Source organism: Doryrhamphus excisus, unplaced genomic scaffold, assembly GCF_037039965.1.
Source record: "Doryrhamphus excisus strain RoL-2023G ecotype Guam unplaced genomic scaffold, RoL_Dexc_Guam_v1.1 HiC_scaffold_24, whole genome shotgun sequence".
Classification (NCBI taxonomy): Eukaryota; Metazoa; Chordata; class Actinopteri; order Syngnathiformes; family Syngnathidae; genus Doryrhamphus; species Doryrhamphus excisus.
This window is the reverse complement of record NW_027621862.1, coordinates 3,703,248-3,714,948: the sequence shown is the minus strand read 5'-3', so window position 1 is coordinate 3,714,948 and position 11,701 is coordinate 3,703,248. Positions and strand designations below refer to the sequence as shown.

Here is an 11,701-nt window from a genome sequence, read left to right as displayed (position 1 = left end):
CGTTCATCATCTCAATAACAGGTACAGCCTGGGAAAATCATGTCACATGGGTCTACAACTAAGAAGACAAAGGAAGGGGGGGAGGCTTCTGCTACAAAATTTGGTATTGAGGTGACAGTCAGGAACAAAAAGCCATAAAAAATCATGCATACTTGATAAAAACTCAACAAAAAAAAACAAAAAAAATAACACATTTTTAGTGTTTTTTGTACATTTTTTTTGTAAACAATATCCTTCTAGAGTTCATATCAAAAAACACATTTATGGCAAGTAACAAAAATAAGGGATATACCATGAGAGAGAAAAAATTGAGTGTCCTATGAGGCATCTAGAATGCAACACTGCTTGGCATGGATGTTTTTTTTTACATTAAAAAAAAAAAATAAAATAAAAAAAATAATACATTTTGCATTTTGACAAGTCACTTGCTCTATCATTGTAAACACAGGCAGTGTAAAAATGATTATACAATATGTCGACACTATTCTACAAATATTTCCACTACATACAAGAAAACGCGTGTCCCTGCTTTTTCTTACGCTTTTGTGATATGAGGTATATTTATTCAATCTTATTGTCTTTTTTTTTTTTTTTAATTAATTCCACCCCTCACTCTCTCCATTTGTCCATTTATTAAAAGCATAGTTAGTGTGTGTGTGTTGGTTGGTCAAGTCTTTTGTTCCCGCTGATCAGAGCAGCTTTCGGGGTTTTTTATAAAAAAAAAAAATAAAATAAAAAAAAAAAAAAGTCTGTTACGGGTTGCAGGATATCGACCAAATGAAATATCAACCCTGGCTGCCGGGATAGAGAGAATGGCTTTAAAACCACGGAAGACAAAGAAGGCCATTGTTCATTCTTGTGAGTTGCAGGGCTGCTGCATATTCAAGGAGGCGTGTAGTATAAATTAACTCTTTGCATCGCTGCTACAAAGAAGTGTGAATAAATAAAAATAAAAAAAAAAAAGGTTGCGGGTTCCAGCATGTCAGCCAAAAAAAAGCTCTCGAGAAGGAAAAAAAAACCAAACACTTAAATACAAAAGAGCTACTCTCAAAAATATCGTAACAAACTTATGGCAAATCCTCTTTTTTTTATACAAGAAAAATACCCCAAAAACATTAAAATATGCCCATGCCGACTCAGCGCCCCTATTAAAACCATAATCCCACCCTCCCCCTTTACCCTTTTTCACAGTTTTCTCCTTTAAAAGTAACTCAGCACAAATTGAATGGGTTATTGTTTTCCAATGATATGTTTAAAAAAAGTGCTTGTTTGATTCCGTTGAAAAAAATAAAATAAACAGCAAAAAAAAAAAAAAAAAAAGTGAGGTGACGGAATAAAGAACTTGTGTTTCAATAGTTGTGTTGTTTCTACAAGCTGGTGTGTACACAAATAAAACACGTTTTGTGTGTTTTTTTATCTTCACATAGACACAACGGTACCGTCGTTTGGACGTGATCATGTGTAGTAAATTGTCAAAAAAAATAAAATGATAAAAAAAACACACACGCATCAAAAAAAAAAAAAAAAATCAAAGCTTTGTAGTTTTAAAGTACACCTGTAAAAACTGTGCTAATTGCATCTCATAGTACAAAGTCTTATTACACAATTTTGCCTATTTCCTGAGTTCATATGTTTCTTGTAACAGACAATATATACTTTTTTTTTTTTTGCCATTTGAGTTCTGGGCTTTCCCTGCCAAAAGTGTTGTGGGTTTTTTTTTTGTTTTTTTTGTCATTATTATTATTATTATTATTACTTTATAGTATGGTGATTGGTAAAACACAAGGGTTCAGAAATTAAGAAATGTTCAGAAAAGTTCATCTCTAACCTCTAAATGTTTTTTTTTTTAATTACATTTAAATCTACACTTTTACGGTAATATAAAAAACAAAAAAAAATCACTACTTTTCCATGAAAATGTAAAGCGACTAAATAACATGATAAAAAAACATTGCATTTGAGGCCATGGAAGACCCTCCCTGGTCGTGTTTGCATCAAAATTTAATGGCAGTGTTTAAAAAAAAAATAAAATAAACTAAAAAATATTTTGCTACAAGAACAAATTGGGATGGGATCAAGGGGGGGGGGGGCAGATGGACAAGAACGGCACCCCCGTCCCCCAAATGGGTTGACCTCGTTTGACCCTTATCTGAAACTTTGGCTTGTCGGGGTTTTTGATCCTGTACTCACTGGCTCGCTAACGTCAGCTAACAAACTGGTATACCCTGAGAATTCTGACACTGGAGTCCGTATTCTGTGGTCCACCTCGGCGCCGGGGGGGTCGTTGCCATAGCTCAGGGGCGTGCGACGCCCTGACTTGAACTGGGAGCCGAAAGCCTGGGCGAAATTCTCAATCTGGTACGTGGTTTCTTTCGGGGGATTCAAGGGGGACAGCTCAGAGTAGCTGGAGCTGCTGGGGGGCGCGGCGCTCCCCCCAGGCTTGGGTGGTTGCCCCTTGGAGCCGTCCGCTTGGGCGGTCAGGTCCTGGGGAGGTAGGCTGAAGGCTCCGGGGGAGTGCTGCTTTTCCAGCTGCTCGGTCAGCTCCTGAGACGGAGTTAACTGCTGGTGGCTGGTGGGTTCCAGGCTGAGGTGGAAGCCCGCTTGGGAGGGGGAGCCCACCAGCATGCCGTAGTGGGACTTGGAGGAGGACGAAGAGGAAGTCGATGAAGGGGCGGCGATGGGCAGCGGCGAAGAGACGGCGGGGGGGTAACCGCAATCCAGCGGCGATGTGCTGTAGACGTGCTTGTCGGAAAACAGGGGCCCGGTGGGACTGGAGCTGGTGGACAGGAGTGGGAAGGGACCCGTGGGGCCGAGGCTGGGGAAGGGTCCACTGTGGCTGGTGCGCTCCAGAGCCTGCAGGAGGAACTTTGAGTACTCGCTCATCACAGCGGTTTTATCGCCGGCGTTGGCCGCGTCGTCCTCCAGCTCGGGGGTCACGGGGGCCGCCGGCTGGAGGTCGACGTGGTGCGGGTGATCGGACAAGTCGAACGCCACGTCGTGATGGTGCGATCCCTCTGGTTTGTGGCTGTAGTGGTCCAGCAGGCTTTGCAGAACCTCGTCCGGAATGCCCGACTTGTCGTGCTTGAGTTCCAGAGGTGAGGAATCCAGCATGGCAAGTGTGGGTTCGGGCCCCAGGGACGCCTGGATGACACTGCTCCCCTGCGGTGCCATGTGGAGAGAAGTTGCGCCGTAGTCGTTGTTGACGGCGTGGAGGTACCGCCGCTTTTTCACAAACTGCATTGCATCGTCGTAGTTGCTGTTGCCGCCGCCGCTGCTGCTGGTGGGTCCCTGCTTGTTGCCCCCGCCGCCCTGGAGTAGACCCATGCCGTCGAGTCCAGAGGCTTCCACGTGATCTAAGGAGCCAGGTTTCTGGCCTAACAGTTTTTGTCCATCAACACTGTCTTCCAGAGAAAGGAGGCTCTTCTCGACGCCTTTGCGGCCTGCTTTTTTGAACACCAGTTTGGGGGTACGTGCCTGCATGGCCGGGCCGGAACCCGAGGGCTGCTCCATGCCAAAGTCCTGCAGGCCCATGTCGCGTGCTATTGCTGCGGAGGACGAGGCTGCCATCGACGCCGCCGTGTTCTTCTTGCGCTTGCGCTCACCGCCCTCGCCGTTTTTGGACTTAGCCCGCTTGCGTCCGGAGGTGCTGGCGTTTCCCTGAGTGAGTGAGTAGCTGCCCTGGCCGAGCTCGGCGTCGCTGAGTTCCAGCATGTTCGGGTCCAGGCCCTTCTTTATGGCTTCTCCACATGTCCGCTTGTGCTTCAGTAACCGGTCTGTTCTTGAGAAAAACTAGACACAAACACATGTTTTCATTTTAAGAACACTAAACTCATCACACAGCAGCTTAGCATTAAAAAGGTATACCTAAGAAATATACAAACATTCATTCATTCTACCGCTTTTCCTCACGAGGGTCGCGGCGGGTGCTGGAGCCTATCCCAGCTGTCTTTGGGCGAGAGGCGGGGTACACCCTGGACTGGTGGCCAGCCAATCACAGGTCACATAAACAAACAACCATTCACACTCACAAAAATATACAAACATTCATATTCTACCGCTTTTTCCTCACGAGGGTCGCGACGGGGTGCTGGAGCCTATCCCAGATGTCTTTGGGCGAGAGGCAGAATACACCCTGGACTGGTCGCTAGCCAATCACAGGGCACATATAGACAAACAACCATTCACACTCACAAAAATATACAAACATTCATTCATTCATATTCTACCGCTTTTTCCTCACGAGGGTCGCGGGTGGGTGCTGGAGCCTATCCCAGCTGTCTTTGGGCGAGAGGCGGGGTACACCCTGGACTGGTGGCCAGCCAATCACAGGGCACATATAGACAAACAACCATTCACACTCACGAAAATATACAAACATTTATTCATTCATATTCTACCGCTTTTTCCTCACGAGGGTCGCGGGTGGGTGCTGGAGCCTATCCCAGCTGTCTTTGGGCGAGAGGCGGGGTACACCCTGGACTGGTGGCCAGCCAATCACAGGGCACATATAGACAAACAACCATTCACACTCACGAAAATATACAAACATTTATTCATTCATATTCTACCGCTTTTTCCTCACGAGGGTCGCGGGTGGGTGCTGGAGCCTATCCCAGCTGTCTTTGGGCGAGAGGTGGGGTACACCCTGGACTGGTGGCCAGCCAATCACAGGGCACATATAAACAAACCACCATTCACACTCACAAAAATATACAAACAATATAAGCTTAAATATGAAAAAAAAACTATTGTAACATTTTCCCATAATGCATTGCATCTGAGCAAAGCCAGCCTCCCTCTGGTGGAAAGAGGCGGTATCGCAGCGCCGTCCATGCATTTTCTATGCCGCTTGTCACACGCACATATAGACAAACAACCATTCACACTCACAAAAACATACAAAAAATACAAGCTTAAATATGAAAAAAAAATATTGTAACGTTTTCCCATAATGCATTGCATCTGAGCAAAGCCAGCCTCCCTGTGGTGGACAGAGAAGGTATTACAGCGCCGTCCATGCATTTTCTATGCCGCTTGTCCTCCAATGAAATGCTGGGTTTTTTCCTAGCTTATGATTGGCTCCTGTCAAATGGAGACCTGCCTGGTCCTCACAGTCGGGCGCCCACCACAACATGCCGTTATATATGTTATATGTTTTATCCTCTAAAATTAGTAGGTTCATTTTATACAGCGGTGCTACTTTTTGCAGTAAAAGAATACTCTGTAATGGCAGTATTTAACATGAAAACTATCATTATCATACTGTGCTGACAATTAGAAGCAGGATTTTCACATGAAAATATAGAATGGCCGATGCGTGTTTATAGTGTCATGTGGCCTACTTGTTGGCATGTATCGCAGCGATATGGCTTCTCGCCGCTGTGCGTCCGCTTGTGTCGCTCCATGTGGTACTTCTGGATAAAACGCATGTTGCACTGGTCACAGCTAAAAGGCTTTTCCCCTGAAATGATACACAGCGGTTATGGAAAGGCTTCTAATTCAATATTTCAAAAGGTTTAAAAAAAAAACAAACAACTGAATTTCCACACTCACCACTGTGGATCTTCTCGTGCCGTTGGAGCAGATACTTCTGAATGAAGCTCATGTTACACTGACTGCACCGAAAAGGCCTCTCACCTGTGCGATCAAGAGTACAACCATCCATCCGCTCACATTAATCATCTCTTATGTTACCGGGTCGTTTTTTTTTTTTGTCACTATACCCCTCCATTTCAACCTCAAAAGAATCATATTAATAAACTGAAGGTTCTTTTGTTACCTGGCTATTACTGATAGATATAGAACATATCTCTTAAATCAATTAGTTTGATTTATTTTCTCATTTTAGTATTAATCACTCCTTTTCACCAGGAAAGTGCATTAGAAGAAAGTTGAAAAAAAACGACATACCCTTATGTTTTTTGTCAAAAATCACCAAATTCAAACACTGGCATTTTATTATCATCTCATATGTTACCGGATTGGTTCTGACCCATGTATTAAATCAGCTATAAAATACACTAAAAACAATAAGTTACCATCAAATTTGCTTCTCATGTCTTGGTTACCTTCTTAGGCTTCCTCATCCAGGAAAATGTTGGTTTTTATACTTTTGGTGTGCGCATGTAAGCCTTTTTTGTCACTATACCCCTCCATTTTAATTTCCAAAAATGGTAAAATTAACCTCAAAAAAATTGAATTGAATTATTTTGTTACCTGGCTATTACTGAGAGCTATAGAACATATCTCTTAAATCAATTACTTTTATTTATTTTCTCATTTTAGTATTAATCACTAAAGAAACATCTATGGTGTTGGGGTGAATTTTGACCCATATATATTAATGTCAAGAAAAGGTAGAAAAAGAACTTTAGTATAAAGTGAAATGAAAAAGCAGAACAGGTCCAGATCTTGGTTCACTGTACTACTTGTAATTCCAATCCAATCCACTTTATTTATATAGCACAGTTTCCAAAGTGCTGCAAAGACAAGTAAAAATAAAAAGTAATAATCCAAAACTAAAAGATCATTTAAGAAATAAAATAGTAAAATATATATTAAAATATTAAAAAACAAGAAACAAAGCAATAAAAGTATAAAAAATAAAAAACAAAGAACTAAAAGACACAGGACCATACGACTCACTCCGAGTTAAAAGCTAGAGAATAAAAGTGGGTTTTAAGACAAGACAAAGCTGTTGGGGGGCCTTTTTTTTTTTTTTTTTTTTACTTGGGAGGGGAGAGAGTTCCGTAGTTTGGGGCCAACCACAGAAAAGGCTCGGTCCCCCCCTGGTCTTAAGTCTCGTCTTAGGCACCACAAGTTGGTGCTGGCCCTCGGACCTCAGTGACCGCGCTTGTAATTCTTTCCATGATCCAAATTGTAAATGTGAAATCAGCCAATCAAATGAGTGAATTCACCTCACATGTAAACTGGACATTGTTTTTTTTTGCTATTATACTGGAAAAGCGGTGAAAATGAGAATCCCCTGAAGCTTCCATGATGAGAAGAGGAGCTGGTTGTCACTGGTTGTCTTTATAATCATCATTATTATTATTATTATTATTATTATTATTATTATAACCGGGTCAAAACCGACCCTAACAATACAGTCGTAATAATTTCAACCAGACTATTTTAAAATGTAGTCAAAATTTTTTTTTGGTTTTATTTTGTTGAAATAGAGTTTCCTGACAAAGTTAAAAAGCTTTGATGCAATATACAAATGTTATGTGATTCTTTTTATGCATTAAAATGTAAACCGGGTCGAAACCGACCCTAACAATACAGTGGTCATAATTTCAACCAGACCATTTAAAATTATTATTTTTTTGTTTTATTTTGTTGAAATAGAGTTTCCTGACAAAGTCAAAAAGCCTTGATGCAATAAACAAATGTTATGTGATTCTTTTTATGCATTAAAATGTAAACCGGGTCGAAACCGACCCTAACAATACAGTGGTCATAATTTCAACCAGACCATTTTTAATTACTTTTTATGGTTTTATTTTGTTGAAATAGTTTCCTGATACAATAAACAAATGTTATGTGATTCTTTTTATGCATTAAAATGTAAAACGGGTCGGTGCCGACCCTAACACAAAAGAAGGGTTAACATAGCGGGATAAGAAATTCCCAGCAAAGGCAATGACTAACACATCCAGAAAGACGTGAGCAATCAATGAGTCACCCCCCCCACAGTGCTCTTAGGCACATTTGCTGAAGGAGAGATGACGTTATGGTGTTTTTCATTTCCTTTGTGTCTAAAATCTGTGCAAAAAAAAAAGCGAGCAAAGGAAGCAGTGAAAGCCTCTCACCTGTGTGTATGAGCACATGTCTGCGTAAATGATAGGAGCTGCGGAAAGCAGCGTTACAGTGCTCGCAGATATGTGGCTTGGAGTTGGGGGACAGGCAGGCTCCATCCGCATCCAACATCATAGCCTGAAGAAGGACAAGACAGTTGAATTCCTGTATATAATACACAACTATGATGCTACAACCACAAGAGATCAATCACTGTGCTATTGTAACATTAGAGCAGCGCTCCTATGCCAACATACTGTACACAAATTTATAGTACTCGACATGCAATTTGACTCTTGAATATGCTTTTCATTTTGTGGGGGTATGGAGCATGAAACGTTTATGTTCCTTAGGGGGGTTATGACAGAAAATAATTGAAAACCACTGCATTAGAGGAACAAGGTTGTAATCCTACAAGAGAAAAAAAAAGTATTAGAATAATTAAGTCATAGTACAACCAAAAAAAATTATGACAATAAAAATGGTACTTTTTAATGGAAAAATAAAGTCATACCATTATGAAAATAAACACGCCATGTTATAGCACCCATTGATCAATTTAACAATCATAACAATCACTATATTGACAGTTACTATGGTACCCATTATGTCATTGGATGGTCATATCACCTACTTCGGTACGTGACAAAATTTTTTTTTTAAACTTAAATTATATTAGGAAAGCAGGAAGTGAACAAATGTAATAGTTACTGATTGTAAAAGTACCAGATGGAGGGGTAGGATTTAATAAGCTTTGTCCAGTCATGATGTGCTATATATATATATATCACTATTTTGACAGTTACTATGGTACCCATTATGTCACTGTATTGTCATATCACCTCGTACTTTGGTACATGACAAAAATTTTTAACTTAAACCATATTAGGAAAGCAGGAAGTGAACAAATGTAACAGTGATTGTAAAAGTACCAGATGGAGGGGTAGGATTTAATGAGCTTTGCTTCTTCCTACTCCTTTTGGAGTATGTGGAAGTGTGAACTGATTATGTGATGCATTCAATTGTAATCTGATGCATGTTCAAATGAAATGAAACCATTACCATAAGTTGTAGCCATTCAAGTGCTTCATACAATGTATGCACTTGATGTAAATGCAACATTTAAATACAAAATTATTATTATAAAATAATTATGTAATATAAATATAATGAAATATATATAAATAAAATATAAAAATAATAAATATTAATTAATATTAAATATAATATAAAAAATAATTATTATAAATATAGAATGGTTAACCTTTGCAGCATCGTTGCGTTTCCTTCTGGCTTTGCCTCCCTGTCCGTCCCCATTGGTCCTCCTGCCTCTTTTACCTGAGGACTCTTTTGGCTCTTTACACAATCTTCCCGACATCTACAATCACAGCACAATTCATATAATCAGATTATTCAGAAACAAACATAAATGACGAGGTGCTAAAGCAAAAATAGTTCGGAATCAACTGACCGGTTCTCCGAGGGAGCGCACGTTGCTGTGGCTGAGATCATGCAGCAGCATGTTGTGGTGATTTTGGTGGTGGTTGCCGTAAGACATGTCCGGCATGTCGCCCCCGCTTTTCCCGACGCCCGCTCCGCCGCAATTCATCCCGACGCTTCCCGCTCCTCCCGCAGCATAAAGAGGCATGCGATAATCCAGCTCGCTTAGCCGCTCCTGCTTGATGCCCATGTTGTGGAGGAAGCCCCCAGTGTTGGCGGCGGTGGCGGCGGCGGCAGCGGCCTGGTTGTTGTTATGGTGATGGTGGTGGTGGTGATGGTCTGGGGGCGAGTCGCGCTCCTTTTTGAGGATCATCTCCTGTGGGAGGTCGCCCATGACCGACTGCGACGTCAGCCGTGTGAAGCTGGTGACGGGCGGCAGGTGGCTGAACATGAGCATGCCGGGTGCAAAATTGGGGTCCATGCCGCCGTTGCGCAAAAACTCATTGCCGATTTTGTCTTGGATAAGACTCATGGTGGTGTGCGGGGGGAGCCAGGACAATCAATCTAGACAGGAATGCAGGAGAACACCCTGGAAGAGAAGACGGACCCAATAAGTCTTTATAACACTATTTGCTATATTAGCATTCTACACCTACAATAATGTATACATTATCCTCAAAATCAGCACACTGATGGGAGTTTAGTAAACATGTATTTTATAATTGTGCGTTAAATAAAGTTTAAAACAATTAAATATGAAATATGTATATTCTTTATTAACAAGGTGGTATTTGCAAAGCTCACTTGGCAAAAAAAGGAAACATTACCCTAATAAATGCTTTGCTGGTTTACAGCAACAGCAAATATTAGTGTAAAACTAATTAGCTAATTTCAGGTTTGAACATATATTATTGTTGTTTTTGTACTATGCTAATTAGCCGCTTCGGTGGTCTTGCCTAAAACAAACGGTATTTAGGTCAAACGCATTTTGACATTTGAGTAATTTAAGTAGGACATACTCCCTGCGACTAAACGATAATATTAGCAGTGAAATAAATATTTATCCGCAACATGAAAAAGGGGGGAAAAGTGTTTGTTAAAGAAACACACATTGAAGAGAGAACAGCATATGAGCTTTTGTGGTACATAATAGTTAGCCAGCTAGTTAGCATACTTAGCCGGCTCGCCACAATGAGACAATCAACGCATCATCGAGTTTCTCACTCAGAAACAATCCCTCAGGTCGCTAGAAAAAACCACAATACGTCATTGTTGTGTTATATTTTATGGGATGACTTGAATAAAATAATAGAAGTTCTGCTTCTTCTGATAATAGTGTCCAGTCGTGGTGCTTTGCTAGCGCTAAAAATGTTGATTGCATCCATTGGCTATTTAAAAATGCAAGCAGTGCTTCTTGGAATATTAGCTACTTCCAGTGACTGTAAATATTAATACAAGTGATCTACAGTGCTAAATTAAGCATTATGTTGACTACGAAGTTGAGCCGTGTGGAATTTAGAGCTCATTTCCAATCTTTTGATGACGCTTGGAAATTAAATCTGGCTGCGAGCGAGCGAGCGAAGCTGGCGCTCCATTTATTGATAGCTAACTTTAGCCGTAATTACGAGCGGATAATGATTACCGTGTTCGCGTCCGCGGTTAAATTTTTCTATTTCTGTTTCATCTTCATGTCGTGTTTAAATGGCGGAACTAAATTAAAAGAAACAAAAAGCGAGTTCGGAGGCAGCTGTGTGTATAACAATTAAAGTAGCCTAGTTAGCCAGCCACCTAAAACAGCCTAGTTAGCCAGCTAGCTTGCTAGTTAGCGAAGCGGCTATTAGCATGTGGGCTAGCAGCTAGCATGCCGCAAAGCCGCATTACGGCCCATGCATCAGAAACAATGATGCTGCCTTTCGGTGCATTTCCCCCACGGTTCACCTCATCACTGCGACGCGGATATCTCGACAGAACCGGCGCCGAAGCCTCGAACACGGACCCGTTTCGATTCTCGCTTACCTACACATGACCGCAGATGGCTTTGATTGTGCCCGTGTTGCCTCCGTACTTGCAGCTTTTGGGGTTTTATTGCCAAAACATTGTTCTCCGGCGGCCGCTGCTTTCTTCCATCTTGTCCTGGCGCGGGGGATTATGGGTGCAGAGGACGGGTCGTGAGAAGAGACAGGCTGCTGCTGCTGCTGCTGCTGCTGCTGCTGCTGCGGACGGAGGTGAGGACTATAGTCATGTAAACACATTAAGCAGGGCTGCATTTACATATGCATGTAAAATACAGCTTCGATTACTTATATTTATATTATATGCTTTAAGCTAACGATTAGTTTGTTTAGGGTGCACTTTTTAAACAAAGTACATGCTTTACTACAGTGTTTTTTTTAATTACACACAACATTAGGAAAAATATAGCATTGATGCAGATGAAGACAATACAAATAAGCGAGAAATA

At 41.4% G+C, this 11,701-nt stretch overlaps 1 protein-coding gene across 3 annotated transcripts; it reads right to left on the bottom strand.

The window, feature by feature from the left end:
- Positions 1-729: 729 nt before the first annotated feature.
- On the bottom strand, positions 730-11,453 carry znf281b (zinc finger protein 281b). Of its 3 annotated transcripts, none has more exons than XM_078788741.1 (7): positions 11,257-11,453; positions 9,272-9,829; positions 9,065-9,178; positions 7,816-7,938; positions 5,554-5,647; positions 5,343-5,461; positions 730-3,789 (listed from the first exon to the last, which is right to left on the bottom strand). In XM_078788741.1, the coding sequence occupies exons 2-7, from the start codon at positions 9,770-9,772 to the stop codon at positions 2,146-2,148; spliced, it is 2,595 nt and encodes an 864-aa protein (XP_078644867.1). In that variant the 5' UTR covers positions 9,773-9,829; positions 11,257-11,453; the 3' UTR covers positions 730-2,145. The 3 variants fall into 3 exon arrangements, with proteins under 3 accessions (XP_078644867.1, XP_078644868.1, XP_057917193.2); XM_078788742.1 differs by having other exon boundaries at positions 11,261-11,453; XM_058061210.2 differs by having other exon boundaries at positions 5,554-5,637; positions 7,815-7,938; positions 11,257-11,452.
- Positions 11,454-11,701: the final 248 nt, after the last annotated feature.

Bases quoted from the DNA above. Each gene is read 5' to 3' on its own strand.
- znf281b (XM_078788741.1), bottom strand. From the start codon at position 9,772: ATGAGTCTTATCCAAGACAAAATCGGCAATGAGTTTTTGCGCAACGGC. The intron at 9,179-9,271 runs GTCAGTTGATTC...CTGTGATTGTAG, and splicing joins TGCGCTCCCTCGGAGAACCG to ATGTCGGGAAGATTGTGTAA. The intron at 7,939-9,064 runs GTTAACCATTCT...GTCCTTCTTCAG, and splicing joins AACGCAACGATGCTGCAAAG to GCTATGATGTTGGATGCGGA.